This window comes from Solanum verrucosum, unplaced genomic scaffold, assembly GCF_900185275.1.
Source record: "Solanum verrucosum unplaced genomic scaffold, falcon-dt-bn FXZP01000154.1, whole genome shotgun sequence".
Taxonomy (NCBI): Eukaryota; Viridiplantae; Streptophyta; class Magnoliopsida; order Solanales; family Solanaceae; genus Solanum; species Solanum verrucosum.
The window spans coordinates 2,356,749-2,384,463 of record NW_026020217.1 but is presented as its reverse complement, the minus strand read 5'-3'; the positions used below and the strand labels follow the sequence as shown (position 1 = coordinate 2,384,463).

Below are 27,715 nucleotides of genomic sequence, written 5' to 3'. Positions count from 1 at the left end.
ATGAGTCCTAACGTTGCATTATACATGTACAACACCACTTTTAGACTCAAATTGCCATGTAGGATGCCAAGTAAGATGTGTGTGTCTATTTGTTCAACTTTATACAAGTTTAAATGTCTATTTGTAAACGCCCAAAGTCGGAGGGAAATAAATGTGAGTTAAAGCTAAGTTAAATGATATATTTATATGTTGTGCCTATAAAAATATTATATTTATCAAAACATGGAAAAAGACTCAAACCTATTGTGCTTCGGTTACTGCAAACCTATGATTTATATTAAGAATCTGGAGTTATCCAGACTCCATTATAAAAAAATTCAAATCACATTGAAATTAAATACATATAATATTAACATATCATTAGTAGCATAAGTATTTTTTTCATCTAACAATTGTGAGGGGTAAAATTTACACAAGCATGCACTTTTCCCTTTTGACATCATAAAACATCGTGAAGGCATACACCACACTAAGAGAAGCAAACTCGATACTCATGGCCACTGGGGCTATCACCTATACAAAGACTTAAAATCAAGAACTCAGTTAGCTATAGCAAAGCATTTGCACAAACATAGGAGATAAACATGAACCTGAAACTCAAACCCAATATTAGCATTAATAAAAAAACATATACACCACAAATGAAATCAAAATTAAAGATAGAATCAAGCACTTGTGATGAGAAAAAAATTGGAAAGTTAAAGGCTAGAGTGGCAAGGCAATAGCAAATGATCGGGCATGAGAGGGTAAATAAAACTCCTCTTTAAGCAACTCAAAAAGCATCTTTTGGATTAACAAAATTAGGAGTCTTCTCAATTTTCAGGGTAGCCTTGGTCTTTGTGTTTTATTTTTCTTTAGCAGGCCTACATGTTCAGGATCATAGTTCATATGCAGCTGGTCCATGGCATTCTGGTTCGTGACACATATGACGTCAATTTCACCTTCTTTCTTTCGTTTTGTATCACCTTTAAGGAATTGGTTCAATCAATCATGTGCCCTCCGGAAAAACAATAGTTCACTTATCTCTAACCCCTTAAATCAGTAATCACATTACCTAAGAGCACTATCCGCTTCCCAAAGTTCACAATTCTAATTTCAGTAGAGTCATCTTTAATTTCAATAGAGTCAATAAGAGGAACAAATTTTCTTCAGCATCATTTGTAGAGGAACATGTTCTCTCAATCTATTCCCTAGACGTGGAACTATCAGGTGCAGTACCAACTATAATAATTTTTGACATCAACCCTAAATTCCAGTTTATATGGATCCCAATAGAAGGACTAGGTTCGACAGAGGGGTCTCCCATTGTTTCCCCCTCACTAGATGCACCCAAGTTGAGGCTAAAAAAGTGGACTTTGTTCAACTATAGGGTCCCAAAATATTCCCCTCACAAGGTACGTACTCCAAAACTTCCTCAGTAATTTTAGACACACCCAATACAGATTCCCCCTAAGAACCAGCACAACCTACTTTCTACACCACAACCTATATTTTATAAGCCACCAACGTAGAGGCGTCATCCACCGAAGTCATCTCAATCATAGCATCAGATAGACCAGCACACTTAGAATCTCCAAGAATGTCATTAAGAAACATAAATTGTAATTAATCAAGCATAGACATGTTTCTTGAAGAACACTTTATTCCACAATTTTAGAAAAAAGAGAATTTCTTGATTAAGAAGTTTATGGAAGAGAAGGGTGTGCGTTGTAGAGAAACACTAGGATAATGCTTTAAATAGGCTTTTTAAGAAGATGTTTGTTTAGTAGTATTGAGGACATGAATATATCTTTTGGGACAAGTGGAAGGAACATGTACATGTGCATTGATTTTATATTTAATTATGAATAATTGTAGTGCACATACCTTAGATCTCTGAAAATGTTGAATTTTGCTCCAATTTTATTAAGCATCTCTCATGTGATAGATGCAAATACAATGTTATAGTGCATGAGTAGCTTGGCTTTAAAAGTGGTATGGAGACATACAACTAAATATACAAGACTGAGCATAAAATTCATGATTAGAAGGCAGTATGCAAAATGTTCATTAGCCACTGAGGGATACTCATGTGATTTTAATCATCCCCAAGTTCCAACATGTTTCTTTAAAAGTGTTTCTTTAGTCTTGCCTACTTTTCCAACTTCTTTGATTTGACCTAAAAGAATTTTCACCACAAAAATTACTATTTCGTCCTTTTCTTCTACAAGTGAGAGGAATTTCTTCTAGTTTCAATCATGTGTCTCAAGCAACAACTGTTCATATAGAATGTTGCTTTCTTCCTCTCACTTTTCCTGCAAATTCAAAGGTTAGATTTAGGAACCCATACTAGCTTGGGACCTTTGTATTAATAAAAAAGATGAATAAGATCTCTATGTATCCATTTAGGATTTCTTTTGAGTATACATGTTCCTTTGAGGTGTCTTATAGGTGCCTTTTGTTTTATTGTTAATGGTGAATTTGTATTTTGGGCAAATTATCTTAGAGTGATCTGAATTACCACAGATGATGCATAACAAAGGGTTATCAATTCTGGACTGATCAAAGCCTATTCCAGTTTTTTTTATTTTGGTGGTTATTTCCCAGATGTGATACAATCATAGATGACTTTGTCCATTTATTTGCTTGTTCAAGTTCATATTTAGTCCTAGTTAGTTCAAGTCTCAGTTTTGTTGATTTTTCTCTCTTAGAACATAATTCGTTTTTGAGTCTTTTAACTTCATGATCATCTTTTGGCTTATCACAGATTTTGTCCTAACTTGTTTCTTTGAGTTTTAGGATTTCGATTTTATTGGACAGATTACAAGACTCTAGTTGCTGAACTTTTTGTGATAAAAACTTTTTTTTCTCTTTCAGGTCAGCATTGAGTTTTTCAAGATCTATATATTCAAATTTTAAACTGGTTAGGGAGGCAAGTATATGATTTTTGGTTTTAACTAGTTCCTGAATTGTGTCTATAGATGTGAGCATTAAAAATGATATTTTTTTCTTAGAGAAATTTATTAACTTATCTTTGAGATCAGAAAGGTTTACCTCATTTTCTTCAGAGTCTGAATCAGGTTCAGGTTCTGATTCTTCTATGGCCATTAAGGCAATGTCATCAGCATCGTCTTCGTACATCTCTAAACCTGTTCCTCAGGCAGCATACATAGCTTGCTCCTTCTCTTTGTTTTTTCTTTTGCTTAAAAGTTCTATCTTCTCCTTTTCAGCTCTTTGTTTTCTCCATTCTACCTCCCACATAGGACAATTCTTAATTTGATCATCAGTTTTTCCACACTTGAAGCATCCTCCACTTTGTGGTTGCTCTTATACCAATTGTTAGAATTATGACCTCCTTTATTCTGTAAAGGAACATGTACTAACTACTTGTTCTTTACTGTTTGTGAGTTCTAGTAAATAATTTCGTAAAATAATAATTAGTTCACAACTTTGTATTATTTATCTCAACTCCAAACAACACAAAGATTACACACCTAGGTAATCTAAGGAATTATAAACTCTAATTCCTAGCTAAGAAATTATAAACTCTAATTCTTAACTACCCAAGACAAAAAAAACCCAGGTTTAAGTCTTCTGCCGTCCGTCAAGTTTCTCAAACTTGTTAGACGAATCCTTCACACACTTGATTGTAATCAAAACTCTTAACTACAATCTTATAACTTTTTCCTCACAAACTCGCAACACTCCCCAAGTAAATCTCAAAACTCTCTCAAGCTCTTGATCGTGTTTTGATCTTCTCTCTATGTAAGTGTACAAACTTCTTCAAAGAAGTTATTGCCCTATTTATAGATTAAACCTCCTCAAAGTCTTGTTCAACTCGAACTTGCCTTTGCTACATCCTCAACTCCTTGTTCAACTCGAACTTGTCTTCAGTTTTCTTTTTTGACTTCACTTTGATTTATTTCCTTCTTGAACTCTTTATTTACGCCCCTTATTTCCTTCTTTGATCATGCTTCCTACTTTTCTTAGGATTTATACCTATGTTTACACTTTGACTTATTATGCACTCCCTTTTTCTTGTAGGACTCCTTTATAAAAAGGAAACTTTTTGTACTGGTTGCTTGTCAAAAAAGTAATCCCTCCACTGCTTTATAATTTCTAATTCGCGTGGTTGACGTTCTCCTTGTCCCGGTCGAATTCGATCTGAAAGGAACATGTTGTGCAACCGGTTCCTTTCATTTGTTCCTCTATTTGTAAATTATCAAAATCTTTCTCGTTCCTCTATTTGTCAATTATCAAAATCTTTTTCGATCTAACAAAAACATAATTGTGTTACTTATCTTATAATATTTTGTAATAAATATTTTTCATATTCTAATCGAACTCATCTTCTGAATTGATTAAAGTAATCAAATGATCATATTCGGCACACACCTGGAGAAATTCTTGAATAGTCTTGGCAACATAACAATTAGTTCTCGATCAAAGAAATGATAACACAAGAGAATAGAAGAACAAATGTTCGCAGTGCTCTGTAAGCAGGAAGTCATTCCATTTACTCGAGTATATAAAAGAAGGAAAATGTTCAAAATTCGATAACTACTAATTGAATTCAAATTTAGTTTTGTAGGCACTTGGACTTTGATTCAAATATATTATTATGCTCAATATTGTTCTACTTTGCACCAGGTCGCTAAAACAAATGAATATAAAAATAAAGTAGCTCTCTTTGCTCTAAATCAGTTTTGCATGCTCTCATTTTATAAATTAGTAGTGTCGTGATACAGTAACATGTTTATAATAACCAGATATAATGTTCTGAATTAGGCCTTGGATCTCTCTTCCACGAATACTGTAAATAAAGCACCACAAAAGTAATCATGAAGTTGATCCACAGATAAATTTATTTGAATCTCAAAATTTTAAATGTGTCACATAAATTAATTTGAATCTCAGAATTTGAAATGTGTTACATAAATTATCCAGGCTTCTTCTTTACTTGTGTTGAAAGGATTAACCTAGCTCTAATGGCTACTGTTACATTGAAGATGCAGAGAGAAAGAGAAAAGAAGATCTGGAAAAAATATAAAATGAACTGCCTTACTTGTATTCATATCTGATCTACTATTTATACAAGTGACTAAAGCTAACTGAATTATTAATTATCATAACCGACTAACAGCCTAACAATTAGTCTAACTAACTATGCAACTAATCACAATACAAGCTTTACTAACTATTGCTCAAAGTACAATTTACACAGCTAATACAACTAACACTAATTTCCACACTCCCCCTCAAGTTGGGTGGTGAAAAATATCCAGCAATCCCAACTTGAATAACATTTTTGTATGCAGCTGCTTCCCTAATGCCTTTGTGAATATGTCTGCCAGTTGATCTCTACTAGCAATATATGATGTTGTAACCAGTCCTTCTAGCAACCTTTCTCTAATAAAGTGACAATCAATCTCTATATGCTTTGTTCTCTCATGATACATGGGATTTGAGGCTATCTGTAAGGCTGCCTTGTTGTCACAGTGCAACTCCATTGGTAAGTCCACTTTGGCACCCAATTCTTTGAACAAACCCTACAACCACACTAATTTTGCCACTGTGGTAGCCATGCTCCTATACTCTGCTTCTGCTGAGCTTCTTGATACCGTGTGTTGCTTCTTTGACTTCCAAGAGATCAGGGAATCTCCATACTTTATTCCAAAACCAGTGACTGACTTCCTGGATAATAAGCAAGATGCCCAATCTGCATCACAATATGCAGTGACCTTCCCTGAATTTCTGCTGCTCATTAGGAGACCAAGTGCAGGTTGTTGCTTGATATACCTGATTACATGTAAGGCTGCTTCATAGTGTGACTTTTTTGGTGCATGCATGAATTGGCTTAGGTGTTGTACTGCATAAGATATATCTGGTCTAGTCATTGCTAAATATAACAGCCTCCCTATGAGTCTTTGATACACTCTTCTATCTTCTAGTTTTGCATCATCACTTGGAGGTTCAAATACTTTGTCATATTCTAGGCTGGTCAGTTTTTGATTTTGTTCCAATGGTGTTGTGGTAGGCTTTCCTCCCCCTAAACCACATTCTGATATTAACTCCAATGCATATCTCCTTTGATTCATTAGGATCCCTTTGGCAGACCTTGCAAATTCTATCCCAAGAAAATACCTTAGTTCACCTAAGTCCTTTATTTTGAAAATGTGATTTAAGATTTTCTTGGCCTCCTGAATAAGTCCTTTGTCATTACCAGTGATCAACAAGTCATCAACATAAACAAGTATTATAACAATTCCTTTTTGGTTCCTTTTGGTAAATAAAGAATAATCCAGTTTACTCTGTGTGAAACCAGACTGAATAAGAGCTGTTGTGAGCTTTAAATTCCATTGCCTGCTAGCTTATTTTAAGCCATACAGGGACTTGAGTAGTCTGCACACCTTATGCTCCCCCTGGCTACCAAGACCTGGTGGCAAAGTCATATAAACTTCCTCCAAAAGATCACCCTGAAGAAAAGCATTGTAGACATCCATCTGAAACAAAGGCCAATGAGATTGAGCAGCAATAGAAACAACAGTCCTAACAGTCACCATTTTGACCACTGGAGAAAATGTGTCATGGTAATCAAGACCCTCTTGTTGTGTGAAACCCTTGGCAACCAATCTAGCTTTGTACCTCTCAATGGACCCATCAGCCTTATACTTCACCTTGTAAACCCACTTACAACCAATAGGAGTTTTGCCAACAGGAAGGTCCACAACCTCCCAGGTATGATTGGCAGGGCATCAATCTCCTGATTCATAGCATGGATCCAGTTTGTGTCCTGAGCATCTTGGACATAGGAGGATGGTTCAGATATAGAAGAAGAAAAAGCAGTGAGATAGGCTTTGTAGGAAGGAGACACATGAGAGTAGGAAAGACAATTAGATATAGGAAGTGTGGATGTGGACTTGGTGATGTAATCTGTATGCCAAAGAGGTGGCCTGGTAGCTCTAGAAGATCTCCTTGGTGGTAGTGGATCATGAAGAGGTACTTCTGGAGATATAGGAGGAGAATGAATAGCAGATGGAGAAAGAGATGGAGAAGAGGTGTTGGTCATGATAGGATAAGGAGCAACATCCAAGGGATGAGGAAATGCAGAGGAAAGAGGAAAAGTGAGAGATGGGGTGATGGATTCAGGGATTAGAAAAAGTAGATTTAGGGTGCTTGAAAGGGAAAATGAGTTCTCTAAAAGAGACATCTCTACTAACAAAAAAAGTGTCTGAAGAGATGTTGTAAAGTTTATAACCTTTTTGTGTATCGGAATAGCCCATAAAGACTGAAGGTATGGCTTTGGAAGAGAACTTGTCAGTAAAAACAGGTTTAGTGGCATAGCACAGACAACCAAACACCTTAATATGATCCACTTTAGGAGGATGACCATAGAATATTTCATAAGGTGATTTGTGAGAGAGAATACTGGATGGCAACCTGTTAATGAGGAATGTTGCAGTAAGAACACACTCACCCCAAAATTTTAAGGGTGCATGGGCTTGAAACCTAAGTGCTCTAGCCATTTCAAGTAGGTGTTTGTGTTTTCGTTCAACAACGCCATTTTGTTGAGGTGTGTGGACACAAGAACTTTGATGTATGATACCAAGAGATCTAAAAAGAGAGCTACATTGAGCATTAAAAAAGTCCAGACCATTATCAGATCTAACCTTTTTAACAACAGCTGAAAATTGAGTTTTAATGAGATTAAGAAAGGAAGTAATGTGCACTATAACATCACTTTTCAACCTCAACAAGTAAATCCAGGTCATTCTGGAATGATCATCTACAATTGTAAGGAAGTATTTATAACCATTGTAACTACATTGCTTATATGGACCCCAAACATCCATATGAAGAAGTTCAAAAGGAAATACAGACTTTATAGTACTATTAGGAAATGAAAATCGAGTTTGCCTAGCAAGTGGACAAACAAGACATGAGTTGGAGTCTTTATGCTGAAAAGAAGAGTTGATGGAATGAATCTTCTGTAGAACAGCAGTAGGTGCATGTCCAAGTCTGAGATGCCAAAGTGAAGGATCAGCTGGAGTTGAAGATGAACAAGCTAAGGATGAACTAGTCTAGTGGGTGAAGATGACTTCTTAGTAATTGGAAGTAGGTATAAACCTTCCTTCTCTTTACCAATCCCCATCACCTCTCCAGTGTTGTAGCGACCCTAAAAATAGATAGGTGAAACTAGAGCCTAACGTATGAATGTTTAAAGTTTAAGCATAAATTGGAAGTAGTCACTTTTGGAAAGAAAAAAAAAACAGTTCAGAATCTGGAAATTTGCTAAGTTCAAAATCTGGAAATTCTGCCAAGTGTGGAAATCAGTGAGTTTTTGGCCAACTTTGAGCAGTCATAACACCTAGCTCAGGATGATCTAGGAGTAGTTCCAGTTATGTTTGGAAAGCCCTTGGAACGATCTTTCCAACGCCACCGAGTTTGCTCGATTCCGAGTTCGTATGAGTGAGTTATGCCCTTTGAAAGTTGGGCAGTTGGCAAGGAGTCCGTCCGGAAATTTAAGGGCATTTTGGTCTTTTCACAAATCTTTTCTTTTGAGGTTATATTATTGTGTTAGGCTGATTGTGGATCATTTTGTTCCATTTTAAAAGAGTAAGGAAGGGTTCTCTTTGGAACACCATTGAAGGCCAAGGTGAAGTTGGAGCTAGGGTTGAAGGTTTTGAGTGCTTTCTTCTTCAATTTTTCGTGGGTTTCAACTTAGAGGTATGGTGACCCTTGATCCTTGATCAATCTTTCTTTCAAGGAGTCCAATCAAAAGTGTTTCAAAGAACAAAATCTCAAATTCTAATCTAAGCATGGGTTCATTGGCAAAACGTTTTCTAAGCCATTATATTGATGAATTAATGTTTGATTAATGTTTTTAAGATGATTTCATATGGAATTCCTTGAAGAATCCATGTTTTCCCTAAATTCCTAAATTTGCTTATGAAGTGGGTCTTTTGCTTATGATTCAAAGTTTATGAGATTGTGTTTGGATTGGATTGTATTAGTGACTCTTATGATTTTCTACATCTATCTATGATGAATTGATGATGTATGGATAAATTGAAAGTTGTGGCCTTATGGGCAAGTTATGATGAATTCTCTTGTGGTAAGTAAAATGGTTGGGACTTGAGTGTTGTTGATTATGGCTTTGGAGGATGGTAAGTTGGCTTAATCTCTTATTATGGATAAAATTGTTCTTGCTTAGTTTGATCCACTTATGGTGGAGGTGTTTAATTATGGAATGTATTATGAACATGGACTTGAATGCATTATCTATTGAATTAAAGTGTTATCAAGTTATGAAATGTTATTGTACTATGTGAAGGTATTCTTATGGTTATAAGGTGATCTTGTACAAAGTGTTATTGTATTGTATATTATATATATAAATGAGGCTATATGTAAAGTCCTATATGAAGCTATATGTAAAGTTTTATGTGAAGCTTTATGTGTGAAGGTATGATGTGAATGAGTTTACGTGATCTTGTGATGATCCTATGTAAAGTGGATAGCATTGTGATTTAAAGTATGATTTTCTCATGATGTATATATATGAAATGATGTTGGATTATGAAGTATCCTTAGATGATAATGTTGTGACTTGGTTGGTAGACTAAAGTGTCCCTCCTTGTTACTTAAAGTCTTGAATGCATGAATGTGTGAAGTGGGCTAGAACTAAGAAATGGTGCCCTTTCTATAAATGCTAAAAGAGGAATTCTAGGCCAAGACTTGAATCGGCAAAACTAAGAAATGGTGCCCTTTCATAAGTCTAGCTTTCCTAAGTAAATGTATAACCTTGACGGATGGGCCTTAGGGCGAAGTTCCCTTCTTGAGTGAGATGATAGACTTAGAGATGGATGGAGCCGGAACGGCATGAAAATCCTTATCTAAGAAAGTCAAATGAGCTATCCTTATGAACCTTGATTGGCCATGACTAAGAAATGGGGCCTTTCTTGGGAAGAGGTACTATGAGTTGGTTGAACTAGAAAAGGAACCCTCTCTAAGTACATATGTGATTGAATACTCTATGGGAAACAAGGCTAGCACCGAGTGGATGTGGTTAGGAAGGTGGCCTAGTTGAGTATGAGATTAGGCACAATGAACTTCCTTGGACATCTCCTAAACCATGTGCCTACATGGGTTGCTTATTAGTTCTACCCTTGGCAAGTAGAACAACCTCCACGGAGTAGGATAGACTCCGAATTCCATACCTAGCTAGTATGGTCTATGTCGGTTATGCCTATTCCCATCATGCGGGATGTGCACTCTAGTTATTGGATAGGTTCTACAACGTGTAGGTAGTAGTATGGGATGCTATCTACACATGGCACGAGTAGGCTTTGAACATACTAAAGTGAGTTCCCTAAGTCTAACAACTATTATGTGAAAGTCCCCTTATGTGCTTAAATGTCTCCTAAAGTGGTTCATTAAAGAATTTTGACTTAGCATGTTATATTGTAATGGTACATTCCTTATCTATGGTAACCCTTAGGAACACTTAGGTGTATATAAAGAAATTGTATGGGCGGTCACTTCATGTTTCACTTAAGTGTGGCTTTGGGTAACTTGAGATAGAGGTCATGAAATGATGAAAAGGCTTACTTGTCAATTATATTCATGTATTGTACATTGGTACTAGTTGAGTATGTCTATTATGTGGGTATTGTCTTATATGTGGATGATGACTTGAAATGTGTCTCTTATAATTGTGATATGAAGGTTTTATCAAAAATGGCATGAAAGCACATATTTCAAATAAATGTCCTTTTTTAGCATGTTTTTGCATGGTCATCATACTTAGTACTTAATTGTGCTAATTCCATATTTCTCTATTTTCTACAAGTGTAGGTTCCGGCAAGTGAGCGGGTTTTGTAGTAAACTTGGGATTTGAAGTTCTTCCTAGATTTTGTGGTATGTCCTCGTATGTCGAGGGCAAGACTTTTCTATTCTAGTTTTATGATAAGATTCTTGTAATAGACTTCTTTTGATTGTAAAGGGCCGTGTCTCTAGTATGTTTTCACGTTTATGTCTAAGATGGCTAAGAGACTTAATATTCCGCTTGTGTACTTTTGAATGATGTTTTTAAAAGTGACCTTTGAGTCTTATGGGATTTTATTTAAAGAGTTTTTAATTCCGCACTATTTTTCATATCTAATGTGATGAATGCTAAGGTCTTGTATGAGACCTCCGAGAGGTTGAATACGCATGTTACGACTTGGGGATACTCCCGGGTCGTGACAAGTGTAGAGGTCCTGAAAGAGGCAAAAAGAAGGATAGAAAGATACACAACAGTGAAGTTCTTTGGTGAGTTTAGAAATTGATAGAAGATTATATTCAAAATGAGGAACTAAAAGTACATTGTGTAGTACACAATTGTTAAACAGTGAAACAGAACCAATGTGTGTAACTTCAGTGGTTTGTCCATTTGGAAGAAAAACTTGATTAGAGTGTGAAGGTGCAGGTGAGGATTGTAACAAGGATTCCATACTATAAATCATATGATTGGTAGCCCCAGTGTCAATTACCCAAGAAGGTTTGGTTAATCCTGCAGAAAAACACCTAGAGTTGAAGCAAGTAGTAGAGTTGGGAGGTATACCTGCCATGTTCGCCGTTGCATTCTCCTGTGGGGTTGTGTCATTATCCAATATCTTCATGATGTGTTTGTATTGGTCAGGAGTGAAGGATGGTACAACCATTGATGCAGAGGAGCAATTTCCAGTTTCCAAATCCTCTACCTGTCTACTGATCTGACTTTGATGTCTGTTACCTCCAACTTCAAAACCATCTGTGTAATGAGCATTGTGTGCTTGGTTTCTCTTGTTTCCACCATATCTCTGTGGTCTATCACCTCCAAACCTTTGTCGTTCATCCCCAGATTGTGGCGTCCTTTCAGTTTTGTCTATATTCTTCTTACCATACTTGTGATCAGATGGGTACCCTATGAGCTTATAGCAGTACTTTGTTGTGTGATTTCTCATATGGCAGTGTTCACAATACAAATCATTTGGTTTTTTGAATTTGTTATGGTGCATAGATGACAAAGCAGTTGGATCATTCATATCTAATTGTTGAAGTGGTGAAACTAAAGCTAAAATCATATGCGACTGGACTCTTTGACTTTCATCTTGCATGATCATGTTGTAAGCTTGATTTAGATTAGGATTGGGAACTGTCATTAAAATGTGACTTCTAGACTGAGCAAATGTTTCATTTAGTCCCATCAGAAACTGTATGAGTTTTTGTTTCTCTATGTGATCTGCATATTCCCTGTACTTATCACATTCACAAGATGGGAGAGGGACTAGAGAAATGTGTTCATCCCAAAGGTTCCTAAGCTTAGAATAATATTCAGAAACACTAAGAGTGCCTTGGCTCATAGTGCATATTTCTCTATGCAACTGGTAAATTCTAGTGAGATTCCTTTTATCAAATCATTCCTTTAGATCCATCCAAACATTGTGAGCATTAGATGAAAACATAAGGCCATTTGCCAATTCCTTCGAAACAGAATTGGTAATCCATGACAAAACAAAAGCATTACACCTTTCCCATTCATGCTCTAAATCTCCCTTATACTGCTCTCTTTGACAAGTTCCATCAACAAAGGCTATTTTATTCTTAGCTAACAATGCTACTCTCATAGAATGACTCCAACTTGTATAGTTTTCTATGCCAGTTAACTGTTGTGAAATCAGAATGCTACCTGGAGTGTCTGAAGGATGAAGATACAGAGGATTCCTGGGATGAATATCTGTGAATCCAATCTGTGTCAAATTTGATTGCAGCGGTGTGGAAGGACCTGATGCAAGTGGATCTCCTCCGGTTTCCATTACTCAAGCTCCTTATAACAATGCAACAATTGAATTGAATATGATGATGAACCTGGACGCAATTTCACCCAAATTCAGATTCTCCAATCTGCAGCTAATTTTCCAGATTTCTTCTTGTATGAATGCCTTCGATGATAAGAAACAAAATGGAATAGCTAGGCTTCAATGGAACCTGCTTTAATACCATGTTGAAAGGATTAACCTAGCTCAGAGCTATGGATAATAAGAAACACGGTAAGAAACATACAAGTAGAAAATTAAGAAAAATAAGAAGAAAATTAAATAAATTATATCCGGAATATAAACAACTTAATATCACAAAGACTGATAATGAAAAATTAGATCAATTAATAAATAATATATCTAAAATAGAATATAAATATATTAAATACTTAAAAATACAATGAATAACAAGAATAGTGAATATAGACAAAAACTTAATGAAGTAATTATAGAAAAACGACAAGAATTAGAACATAGGCAAAATAGACTTAATAGTAATATATTTGCAGGAATTTGTCACAAATCTATAGTAGCACAAAGAAAGACTATTTTTTATCTAGAAATACAAATAAATAACTTAGAATATAAACTACAACATAATTTATAAATGAATAAAGAAGAATACGCAATAGATGAAAAAACATATGAAAATTATGACGGATTAAAAATAAAGATAATATTTTCTAATCTAGGAAGAAGATATAAGAAAATAGGTGACAATATAAGTTTAATGTTAGAAAAAGAAACGGTAAAACTAGAAGATAGTTTAACTGCTATGGTAAGAATAACAAAAGAAAATGAAGAAATAGATAGAAGAACGGAAATTGAAAAAATAAAACAACAAGCAAAAAAGGAAGTACAACAATTAGAAGAAGTAAAAAATACTAAAATAATAGAGCTAGAAAAAGAGCTAGCAATATTAAAAGAAATGTATGAAATTAAACAAAAAGAAAAAGAACAAAAAACGAAATTAAAAAATGAGATAATTGAATTTAAAGAAAAATTGCAATTACGAGATGAATTAGGAGAAAAAGAAGAAAATAACCAAGATAATCTACCCGAAATAAGAATTGATGAAATAAACGATGATGATCTAGAACAACATTCGGAAACAAGCGAAACATATACGGAACTTTTAGCAAACATAGATAATACAAAGAATTTAGAAGTAAATACAGAAGACGTAGACATAGGCGAAAAACCTAGCACATCAGGAGTGAAAAACCCAAAAAATTTTAATCCAAAATATTATAATGAAAATTATGAACAATATGATAAAGAAAAAACTACATGGGATAAAAGATTAAATAAAAAATGGACGCCTAAACCAATAACTGGACAACATGAATTTTTAGATTTAGACTGTGTAGCAGACATAAATAAAACAATCCAATTATGGGTAGGATACATATCGAAACAATTAATAGATAACAAGATAGTAATAGCAGAGGCACCAGGATACATAGAAAGAACACTTATTGGAACAGTAAAATTATGGCTAAAAAATTTAACAAATGAAAGCTTAACAACTTTAAGAAATAATAAAAAATTTGATGGTGGAATAGCCACTACAACCATGGAAATACTATATAAATATGAAATAGCTATAAGAAATGAATTTAGCAGTATGACAACAGAGGTAGAAGAACAAAATAAAGAAAAAATCATAAATCGAAATCTAATGACAAAATTAGCAATATGTAATATGTGTTACATAGATGAATATACATGTGCATTTAGAGAATATTATTATAAAGGAACATATAGCATAGAAGAAAGTAAAGAAATAAGAAAATTATATTTTACAAAATTACCAGAACCTTTTAATTCAAAAGTAATAAAAAGTTGGAATGAAGCAGAATTAACAGATACCTTAGGAGCTAGAATAAAATTCTTGCAACGATGGTTTATGGAACTATGTGAAAAACATAAAGAAGAAATAAAGATGGAAAAAATATTAGTAAAAAACTTAGCATGTTGCAAAAATAAAACAGCACCCCAATTTGGTTGTACGGATAGGTATTATAAAAATAGAAAGAAATATACTAAAAAATATAGATCAAAATACAAATATAAAAAACCAAGAAGAAGGTACTACGTAAAAAATTACAAAACCAAAAGACCATATAGACCAAAAAGAAAACTAACGGAATGTACTTGTTATAATTGTGGAAAATTAGGACATATAGCTAGAGATTGTAAATTACCTAAGAACCCAAAGAAAAAACAAATATCAGAAATAATAATAGACGATGAAAAATATACACAAATAGAATATGTAGATTATGAATTAGAAAGCAATGATAGTATATATGAATTATCGGAAAATGAAATAGATAATGACATAGAAATAGAATCAGATAATGAATCCTATAATATAACAAATGACTGAAGCAGATATACAAACAATAAATAAAGAAAAGCATCAAGACGAAGAATATTTAGAACAAAAAATAATATTTGATAATAGTATATTTGAACAAATAAAAGGAAAAGAATTAGACCTAAGCGTAGCAAAAATATTCGAAATACCAACAGTAAGAAACTGGTTTAAACGACAAAAAGAAGAATATTATGTAGTAAGTCAAAGAGAACATATCATAGATTGCAAATATACTAGAGGAAAGGCCAAAATACCAATAATAAATAAACGAATAATAAATAAAGAAATACAAGATATTAAGGCTAAAAATCCAATTAAATATGTACATTTAGGAGGAACAGAAATATTAATAAAAGCATGTTTTAGAGAAGGAATAGATACGCCCATAGAAATATACTTAGCGGATGATAGAATTATACAACCCATAGAAAAAAGTGTAATAAGTGCAGTAAGAGGTAACCTCATATACCAAAAAATTAAATTTATAATAAGTGCTAATTACTCAGTAGCAATAAATGACAGAAATATAGATAAATCATTAGTATTATATTGGAGAATGTCAGAAATAGAACTAGCCCCAGGAAGTAAAATATTTACAGCTAGATGTAAAAACTTATATGTTCTAACAACAAAACACAAAATAACAGCAAAAAATAAAATAGATAAAATAAAAATAGAAGATCCCTTTGAAAGAATAGTTACAGTCATAGATAAAAACGATTATAGTTATAATGAAATTGATATAGAAGAAGATTTAGAAATAGTAAAAGAAAGACTAAGCACATCGAAAAGAATAAACGATGAGATACCCCAAACATCATCAAAAATGAGTACCTCAAGGAGAATAGATAAAACCCCACAAAAATCAATAGAAGAAGATATAAAACCATATCATTACTACATAACCGGAATAATGGAACAACGAAAATATTTAATACTAATAGATACAGGACGAGAAGAAAACTATATTACAAGAGAATTAGTAACGGAAGATGAAATAATAACTATTGAACAATCATGCTCCGAACTACCAAAAGCATTAATGTATACCGAAGAAACTACGGAAAAGGAAATAATCATCGGAGGAGTACCAATAGTAATAAAATTCAAAATATATCAAGGAAATGAAAATATCATTTTAGGAATAAAATGGCTAGAACAAGTAAAACCATATAATCTAGAAGATAAACAGTTAACAATAAATTATGAAAATAAAAGAGTAATAATAAAAAGGACTGTAGTATAATAAAAATATGAAAATATATATATACTTGCAAAGATAATAATAGAAGGATATTACAACCGATATTATACACCAATGATAGATACGGGAGCAGAAGCTAATATATGTAAATACAATTGTTTACCAGAAGATAAGTGGGAAAAACTAAAAACACCTATAGTAGTAACAGGATTTAATAATGAAGGAAGCATGATCACGTATAAGGCAAAAAATATAAAAGTACAAATATGGGATAAAATATTAACTATAGAAGAAATATATAACTTTGAATTAACTACAAAAGATATGCTATTAGGAATGCCATTTTTAGAAAAATTATACCCACATATAATAACAAAAACACACTGGTGGTTCACAACACCGTGTAAACAAAAAATAGGAGCAAAAAGAGTAAATAATAAAAAACGAAAAACAACAGAATGGATAAAAGGAAGTGAAAAAATCACACAAAAATTAGAAAATATAAAAGAAGAAGACCCTAAAATAGAATTAATTATATTCTCTATAGATAAAGTAAAAATAATTCAAGATAAGTTAGAATTATTATATAGTGAGGATCCTTTACAAGGATGGGAAAAACATAAAACAAAAGTAAAAATTGAGCTAATTGATAATAACAGTATAATAACCCAAAAACCATTAAAGTATAATTTTAATGATTTAACCGAGTTTAAGATACATATAGATGAATTACTAGAAAAAGGATATATACAAGAAAGCAATAGTAAGCATACAAGCCCGGCATTTATCGTAAATAAACATAGTGAACAAAAAAGAGGAAAAAGTAGAATGGTTATTGATTATAGAAATTTAAATGCAAAAACTAAAACATATAATTATCCAATACCAAATAAAATACTAAAAATAAGACAAATACAAGGATATAATTATTTTAGCAAATTTGATTGTAAATCAGGATTTTATCACTTAAAACTAGAAGAAGAATCTAAAAAACTAACAGCATTCACTGTACCACAAGGATTTTATGAATGGAATGTATTACCATTTGGATATAAAAACGCACCAGGTAGATATCAACACTTTATGGACAATTACTTTAAACAAATAGAAAATTGTGTAGTGTACATTGATGATATATTATTATATTCCAAAACACAAGATGAACATATAAGATTACTAGAAAAATTTATACACATAATAGAATATTCATTATGAAGGTAAGTAGTCATGTTCTTTATTATGCAGATTTTTTATTTCAAATTATTCCTTCCTATCATATTCATAATTGATTAAATTCATATTAGATCATTATGAACTAGATTATTTTTATCATGTTTTCCTGTCACTACTAGTATCGTACTTTAGCGGATACTTTCTTCTTATCAGCGCCTCAACTTTGTTTACTTCCCTAAACGGCTTCCCTCGCCTACCGGTTTCAACATTAGGATGGCATAGTATAGAAGTTTTCTCCCTGTTTCCAGTGTGCTAATAAACTAGAAATCATGATTCAAATAATTCTAATACATAATAACTAACATAAATTTATTCAATCATATATATGATATTCAGGAATATATGAAATTAGTTCCGCATATTTTTTGAACAAAATACCTTTGCCTCTTGCTTAGCCATGCTATCTGAAATATCTGACTGGATTTCAGATTTATCCATTAACTTTTTAAGTATTTTTATATCTTAGTGGAGAGAGTGTTTATAAGAAAGTTTTTATTATGTTAGGCAATGCCTGCCTTATAACATTTACATCCGATTCCTTATATAGACATACAAACTTACTATTCTAAATACTTATCCTAACACGTTTTTTACACCTGTCCACTACTATTTACTACTATTCATGACTACTATTCATGAATAGTTCCTATTTTATCTTATTAAGACTTATACTTGTCTAATATGTGCACATGCATGCTTTCTACTTTACGACTTTTGTTTACAATCTACACTATCTACATTTGTCATTACTTGATGACAAAAGACCCATACCTACTTTCATATCTACCTTATCCTTGCATATCTTGACAACTTTACATAACTTTACATTATTACATATCTACATTATTACATATCTTCTTTCCGTTCTTATCTTTGACATAACTTTTTCCACTCTTGTCTTCTTTCTTCTTCGTTAATTATTCCAGCTGGACATCTGGAATTATATTATCTTCTCCGTTGCACTTTGAACATATATGGTCCGGATATTTATGACCAATTAGTTTACAATATCTGGTTAATAATTCTGCTGAAATAAATCCTTCTTTTAATGCTCGTGTCGTAGGTCGTTCTTCTGGCTTAAGTAATGATAAAATCCATCTCTGGACTTCATCCATATCTGCTTTCCTTAGCTCTCTTGAATTGGAATAAATCATTAACTGGTCTCTTGCATAGTAGCTCCATATAGCATTTCCATTTAAATAATTGTTCGCTAGCTCTTGTATGATAGTTGATATACCAATTATTCTTTTGTTGGCATAAAAACTTGGTATCTCTATTTTGCATATCTCTTCTTGTTGTCCGATGTCCTCGGGTATAATCATATCTTTAGTCAGTCCTATCTTGATAACCTGTATCGGAGGCTTTATTTCCTCATATAATATCTCCGCTGGTGCCGTATAGAATTTTATATAAAATAAATTTCCTTTCGTAACTCTTTTGTATGTGATAAATGCTTTGTATAGTTCTGGTATTCCACTAACTTCTTCTCCGTCATATGTATATACAGTATTTAGTAATCCATAGTTATAACATGTCCTTACTAAGTTGGCATTAGTTTTTGGTTGTGCAATTAATTTATTATAACCTTGCAATCTTTGGGTTAAATAATCTTGGTTTGGTTCTTTTGTAGTTGATCTGGGGTTGCGGTTTAAATAGGTTTGAATTTTGTGGATGTTTTCAATATAGGTTCGTGTGATGTAATTATATGTCTTTTTCTCATTTTGATTTTGTAAACTATCTGCGTATGTAGATGTTTGTGGTTCTATGGATACATGTCTAGGTGTCCTTTGGGTAAATGGTTTTGCAAATAGCTGGTTTAAGTTAGCATTTTTATGTTGTTTATCGCTAACTTGTTTACTTGTACCTGCAGCTGTATTTAAACAAACGTTATGGGTTTTAAGGAGTTTCCCATCGTCTCCTTTTAGCTCTGGGTTTTTTCCGTCTTCCGGTCGACGTAGCTCCGCATTTTTATAGTCATGCTGCTGACTAGCTTTAGACTTCAGATTATCTTCATCAGTCTTTAGCTTTTGTATCTCGTTGTCCATACTATCCACTTTTATACAAAGTGTAGTTATGGCTTTGAGTAGTTTTTCAATTGTATCTTCTTCCTCAGTCTCAGTCTGAGTAGCTTTGTCTTGATAAGTAATCTGCAATAACATTTTTATCAGTTTTTATTACTTCAATTGTAAATGTGAAATTTAATATATTTAATACCAATCTCCTTATTTCTTTTGTTGTTACCGAATCTTGTATTTTTCTTGTTAGCCACCATTTTACTTGTGTATTATCTGTCCTTATAATAAATTTGTTATATACAATATATGGTTCAAATGATAATAAACACTTATACACTGAATATAATTCTTTTCTATTTATTTCCCATTTTATTTCTGTATTATTAAATGTTCCTGAATAATACCTGCAATGATGTTCTATCGTAGTGTCATCATACCTGTATTTTAATATTCCTCCATAACTTTTTTCACTCGCATCTGATTCTATTATATAAGTAAATTTTTTGTTCTCATCTGGAAAATATAATTTAGGTAAGTTTTTACATAATAATTTTACCTTTTGTATTTGTACTTGGTCTTTTTTATCAAACTGGTATTCTATATCTTTCTTTAATTTTTGTTGTAATGGTTTTAAATTCTCTGCTAATTTTGGTATGTATTCTCTTACTTGATTTACTAGTCCTAAGAATGATTGTAATTTCTTTTTTGTGTCTAGTTGTTCATTTGAGTTAATTATTTTTTGTACTATATGTGTTTGCATTTTTATTCCGTTTTTATCAATTTGTATTCCTAAGAATTCTATTTGATTTTTCATTATATCAGCTTTCTTTTTACTTAGACTTATACCTGAATATTCTATTATGTGTATAAATTTTTCTAGTAATCTTATATGTTCATCTTGTGTTTTGGAATATAATAATATATCATCAATGTACACTACACAATTTTCTATTTGTTTAAAGTAATTGTCCATAAAGTGTTGATATCTACCTGGTGCGTTTTTATATCCAAATGGTAATACATTCCATTCATAAAATCCTTGTGGTACAGTGAATGCTGTTAGTTTTTTTAGATTCTTCTTCTAGTTTTAAGTGATAAAATCCTGATTTACAATCAAATTTGCTAAAATAATTATATCCTTGTATTTGTCTTATTTTTAGTATTTTATTTGGTATTGGATAATTATATGTTTTAGTTTTTGCATTTAAATTTCTATAATCAATAACCATTCTACTTTTTCCTCTTTTTTGTTCACTATGTTTATTTACGATAAATGCCGGGCTTGTATGCTTACTATTGCTTTCTTGTATATATCCTTTTTCTAGTAATTCATCTATATGTATCTTAAACTCGGTTAAATCATTAAAATTATACTTTAATGGTTTTTGGGTTATTATACTGTTATTATCAATTAGCTCAATTTTTACTTTTGTTTTATGTTTTTCCCATCCTTGTAAAGGATCCTCACTATATAATAATTCTAACTTATCTTGAATTATTTTTACTTTATCTATAGAGAATATAATTAATTCTATTTTAGGGTCTTCTTCTTTTATATTTTCTAATTTTTGTGTGATTTTTTCACTTCCTTTTATCCATTCTGTTGTTTTTCGTTTTTTATTATTTACTCTTTTTGCTCCTATTTTTTGTTTACACGGTGTTGTGAACCACCAGTGTGTTTTTGTTATTATTTGTGGGTATAATTTTTCTAAAAATGGCATTCCTAATAGCATATCTTTTGTAGTTAATTCAAAGTTATATATTTCTTCTATAGTTAATATTTTATCCCATATTTGTACTTTTATATTTTTTGCCTTATACGTGATCATGCTTCCTTCATTATTAAATCATGTTACTACTATAGGTGTTTTTAGTTTTTCCCACTTATCTTCTGGTAAACAATTGTATTTACATATATTAGCTTCTGCTCCCGTATCTATCATTGGTGTATAATATCGGTTGTAATATCCTTCTATTATTATCTTTGCAAGTATATATATATTTTCATATTTTTATTATACTACAGTCCTTTTTATTATTACTCTTTTATTTTCATAATTTATTGTTAACTGTTTATCTTCTAGATTATATGGTTTTACTTGTTCTAGCCATTTTATTCCTAAAATGATATTTTCATTTCCTTGATATATTTTGAATTTTATTACTATTGGTACTCCTCCGATGATTATTTCCTTTTCCGTAGTTTCTTCGGTATACATTAATGTTTTTGGTAGTTCGGAGCATGATTGTTCAATAGTTATTATTTCATCTTCCGTTACTAATTCTCTTGTAATATAGTTTTCTTCTCGTCCTGTATCTATTAGTATTAAATATTTTCGTTGTTCCATTATTCCGGTTATGTAGTAATGATATGGTTTTATATCTTCTTCTATTGATTTTTGTGGGGTTTTATCTATTCTCCTTGAGGTACTCATTTTTGATGATGTTTGGGGTATCTCATCGTTTATTCTTTTCGATGTGCTTAGTCTTTCTTTTACTATTTCTAAATCTTCTTCTATATCAATTTCATTATAACTATAATCGTTTTTATCTATGACTGTAACTATTCTTTCAAAGGGATCTTCTATTTTTATTTTATCTATTTTATTTTTTGCTGTTATTTTGTGTTTTGTTGTTAGAACATATAAGTTTTTACATCTAGCTGTAAATATTTTACTTCCTGGGGCTAGTTCTATTTCTGACATTCTCCAATATAATACTAATGATTTATCTATATTTCTGTCATTTATTGCTACTGAGTAATTAGCACTTATTATAAATTTAATTTTTTGGTATATGAGGTTACCTCTTACTGCACTTATTACACTTTTTTCTATGGGTTGTATAATTCTATCATCCGCTAAGTATATTTCTATGGGCGTATCTATTCCTTCTCTAAAACATGCTTTTATTAATATTTCTATTCCTCCTAAATGTACATATTTAATTGGATTTTTAGCCTTAATATCTTGTATTTCTTTATTTATTATTCGTTTATTTATTATTGGTATTTTGGCCTTTCCTCTAGTATATTTGCAATCTATGATATGTTCTCTTTGACTTACTACATAATATTCTTCTTTTTGTCGTTTAAACCAGTTTCTTACTGTTGGTATTTCGAATATTTTTGCTACGCTTAGGTCTAATTCTTTTCCTTTTATTTGTTCAAATATACTATTATCAAATATTATTTTTTGTTCTAAATATTCTTCGTCTTGATGCTTTTCTTTATTTATTGTTTGTATATCTGCTTCAGTCATTTGTTATATTATAGGATTCATTATCTGATTCTATTTCTATGTCATTATCTATTTCATTTTCCGATAATTCATATATACTATCATTGCTTTCTAATTCATAATCTACATATTCTATTTGTGTATATTTTTCATCGTCTATTATTATTTCTGATATTTGTTTTTTCTTTGGGTTCTTAGGTAATTTACAATCTCTAGCTATATGTCCTAATTTTCCACAATTATAACAAGTACATTCCGTTAGTTTTCTTTTTGGTCTATATGGTCTTTTGGTTTTGTAATTTTTTACGTAGTACCTTCTTCTTGGTTTTTTATATTTGTATTTTGATCTATATTTTTTAGTATATTTCTTTCTATTTTTATAATACCTATCCGTACAACCAAATTGGGGTGCTGTTTTATTTTTGCAACATGCTAAGTTTTTTACTAATATTTTTTCCATCTTTATTTCTTCTTTATGTTTTTCACATAGTTCCATAAACCATCGTTGCAAGAATTTTATTCTAGCTCCTAAGGTATCTGTTAATTCTGCTTCATTCCAACTTTTTATTACTTTTGAATTAAAAGGTTCTGGTAATTTTGTAAAATATAATTTTCTTATTTCTTTACTTTCTTCTATGCTATATGTTCCTTTATAATAATATTCTCTAAATGCACATGTATATTCATCTATGTAACACATATTACATATTGCTAATTTTGTCATTAGATTTCGATTTATGATTTTTTCTTTATTTTGTTCTTCTACCTCTGTTGTCATACTGCTAAATTCATTTCTTATAGCTATTTCATATTTATATAGTATTTCCATGGTTGTAGTGGCTATTCCACCATCAAATTTTTTATTATTTCTTAAAGTTGTTAAGCTTTCATTTGTTAAATTTTTTAGCCATAATTTTACTGTTCCAATAAGTGTTCTTTCTATGTATCCTGGTGCCTCTGCTATTACTATCTTGTTATCTATTAATTGTTTCGATATGTATCCTACCCATAATTGGATTGTTTTATTTATGTCTGCTACACAGTCTAAATCTAAAAATTCATGTTGTCCAGTTATTGGTTTAGGCGTCCATTTTTTATTTAATCTTTTATCCCATGTAGTTTTTTCTTTATCATATTGTTCATAATTTTCATTATAATATTTTGGATTAAAATTTTTTGGGGTTTTTCACTCCTGATGTGCTAGGTTTTTCGCCTATGTCTACGTCTTCTGTATTTACTTCTAAATTCTTTGTATTATCTATGTTTGCTAAAAGTTCCGTATATGTTTCGCTTGTTTCCGAATGTTGTTCTAGATCATCATCGTTTATTTCATCAATTCTTATTTCGGGTAGATTATCTTGGTTATTTTCTTCTTTTTCTCCTAATTCATCTCGTAATTGCAATTTTTCTTTAAATTCAATTATCTCATTTTTTAATTTCGTTTTTTGTTCTTTTCTTTTTGTTTAATTTCATACATTTCTTTTAATATTGCTAGCTCTTTTTCTAGCTCTATTATTTTAGTATTTTTTACTTCTTCTAATTGTTGTACTTCCTTTTTTGCTTGTTGTTTTATTTTTTCAATTTCCGTTCTTCTATCTATTTCTTCATTTTCTTTTGTTATTCTTACCATAGCAGTTAAACTATCTTCTAGTTTTACCGTTTCTTTTTCTAACATTAAACTTATATTGTCACCTATTTTCTTATATCTTCTTCCTAGATTAGAAAATATTATCTTTATTTTTAATCCGTCATAATTTTCATATGTTTTTTCATCTATTGCGTATTCTTCTTTATTCATTTATAAATTATGTTGTAGTTTATATTCTAAGTTATTTATTTGTATTTCTAGATAAAAAATAGTCTTTCTTTGTGCTACTATAGATTTGTGACAAATTCCTGCAAATATATTACTATTAAGTCTATTTTGCCTATGTTCTAATTCTTGTCGTTTTTCTATAATTACTTCATTAAGTTTTTGTCTATATTCACTATTCTTGTTATTCATTGTATTTTTAAGTATTTAATATATTTATATTCTATTTTAGATATATTATTTATTAATTGATCTAATTTTTCATTATCAGTCTTTGTGATATTAAGTTGTTTATATTCCGGATATAATTTATTTAATTTTCTTCTTATTTTTCTTAATTTTCTACTTGTATGTTTCTTACCGTGTTTCTTATTATCCATAGCTCACTGTCTTACTTGTATTCATATCTGATCTACTATTTATACAAGTGACTAAAGCTAACTGAATTATTAATTATCATAACCGACTAACAGCCTAACAATTAGTCTAACTAACTATGCAACTAATCACAATACAAGCTTTACTAACTATTGCTCAAAGTACAATTTACACAGCTAATACAACTAACACTAATTTCCACAACTTGCTTAGCTTGAAGATACCTAGGGAAATTCGAGTATAAAATTGAACATATACATAAATTTTGTCGCAAAAACTGGAAGCAGAGAAAATCCGTAAATCAGACACACATAAATATATATGCAGAAAATCCAAGTAGAAGTATCCAAACGAACGGAAAACTAATACAAATGTCCATCAAATTTTATTTAGCAATAACTGCATACATTAAATAAACAATGAAGAAAGAAGAACTCACCATAATTGAGGCAAATAAGAAACACAAAGAAAACATAAATTAAATAAATCCCAAAAATATAATTAGGCAAAAATGTAAGATCGACTGCAGTTTCATTACAACTCTCTCAATCCTTATCTCACAATATGTGAACTCCAAAATAATTTATGTGTATTTACAGAACTTTCAATCCCTTTAAGTCATCTACAAAATATATGATGATTGAATGAATACTTAGAAACCCAACTTGAAAAATTAGGTTAAGATGAATAATAAAGTGAAATAAATTTACTTATGAGTTATATTTATTTAATTAATGTTGAGAAATAACAAAGAACAAACAAAGAGAGAGTAAAATGAGAGAATGAAGAGAAGAAAAAGAAGAAGATAACAGGATACAGAGAGGGAGAAAACAAGATAAGTAATTGTAAATTGGGAAAGGAAGGTACACGTAGGTTGTTGTATAGATAGAAAGAACAACACGTATAGTAGACGTGTTTATATCTATATATAATAAGCCACAATGCAAAGATTTTTATAATATTTAGTTACATTGTAACTATCTTGTTAGCTTTCAATCAAAAGGAGTACTTCTTTTAAATAATAAATATGTCATTGTATGAGCTATTTATTACTCATTTCTTTTGATTTTGTTATTCTGATTTTGATCTGACACATAGTTTACGAAAGTAAATTAGATTTTCAGAAAAAACATTAAGTGATACTTGAAGTTGTCCCAGATTTTCAAAAAAACACCTTAATTTTGTGTGCGTCCTATTACCCCACAAAACATTCAAAATCACAATAAATACACATTTTTTACACAATATTTCCACTTTGGACAAAAATATCCTTCGAATGTGCAATTTCTTAAAAACAAAAAGTCGGATCCAGTATTGATGTATTGAAGGATGCTTTGGTAATTTCCTATGATGAATTCGTTTTGTTTGTTTCTTTTAAATTTATTTTACTATACCAAATAATTGTATAAAATATTATGAATCACGATAATTAATTACTTAAATATTTAAAAGATATAAAAATATATAAAAGATCTGATTGACTCTTCAAATTTTACTGGTGACACATAAATTGGGACAAATGAAATAATATATATTATTTGAAAATTTCTTAGAAAGTACTATAAATTACAGTAATTAATAGCTAGAAATATTTCAAAGACAAAAAAAATTGATTGAATCTCAAATTTTTTTTAGTACTACATAAATTGAGAAAGAAGAAATCACCTCTATTATTTGAAAATGGCTTAAAAGTATTACAAATCATACAATAAGAATTAACAATTTTAAATTTTAAAAGACTTTAATGTTTTATACTTATTCTATTTCCACTTTGGACAAAAATATCCTCCCAATATGCATATTTTTTTAAACAAAAAATGGGACCCATTATTGATGTATTCAAGGATGCTTTGGTAATTTTACTATGATGAATTCGTTTTGTTTGTTGTTTAATTATTTTTTAAATAATTGTATAAAATATTATAAATCACAATAATTATTTACTTAAATATTCAAAAGATATAAAAATATGTAAAAGATCTGATTAACTCTTCAAATTTTATCGGTGACACATAAATTGGACAAATGAAATAATATATATTATTTGAAAATTACTTAGAAAGTACAATAATTTACAGTAATTAACAATATAATATTTTAAAGACAAAAAAATTGATTGAATCTCGAAATTTTATTAGTACCACATAAATTGAGAAAGAAGAAATAACCTTTACTATTTCAAAATTGCGTAAAAGATATTACAAATCATACAACAATAATTAGCAATTTAGAATGTTAAAAGACATAAAAAAAAAATTACCATAGTGAACAATAATTAAAAATTTAAACTATTTTAAATTAATATTAAAGTTTGATTAACTCTTTAATTTTGTCTTTGTCACATAAATTGAAACAAAAAACGATACATATTGGGCCCGTGCTAGCTCCGATGTCTAGTCTATTAATGAGCCACAATTAATTTTAAGTACTATTTGGAATGCATTTTGTACAACTTTGTAGTGCGATGTTCGTCCAACAAAGTGTCATTTCTAATAAAGGAGAAAATAGTAACTTCTTTTCTTTATTTTTAAAAAAATTAATTATATTTAATTAGTTGATAATTTAAAAGTTAAAAATGATTGTGGCGCTGACACATAGGCGCTATCACCTCTTCTATTCAGAGGCGGAT

At 30.9% G+C, this 27,715-nt stretch overlaps 1 protein-coding gene across 1 annotated transcript; it reads right to left on the bottom strand.

Annotated features, from left to right (window-relative positions):
- Positions 1–5,528: 5,528 nt before the first annotated feature.
- On the bottom strand, positions 5,529–6,542 carry LOC125830716 (uncharacterized mitochondrial protein AtMg00810-like). The gene is made up of 2 exons (XM_049509889.1): positions 6,390–6,542; positions 5,529–6,290 (listed from the first exon to the last, which is right to left on the bottom strand). The coding sequence occupies exons 1-2, from the start codon at positions 6,540–6,542 to the stop codon at positions 5,529–5,531; spliced, it is 915 nt and encodes a 304-aa protein (XP_049365846.1).
- Positions 6,543–27,715: the final 21,173 nt, after the last annotated feature.

Excerpts from the sequence above, each read along its gene's own strand:
- LOC125830716 (XM_049509889.1), bottom strand. The coding sequence starts at position 6,542 with ATGGTGACTGTTAGGACTGTTGTTTCTATTGCTGCTCAATCTCATTGG. Across the intron at positions 6,291-6,389 it reads GTAGCCAGGGGGAGCATAAG|AGTAAACTGGATTATTCTTT; the intron begins GTGTGCAGACTA and ends GGTTTCACACAG.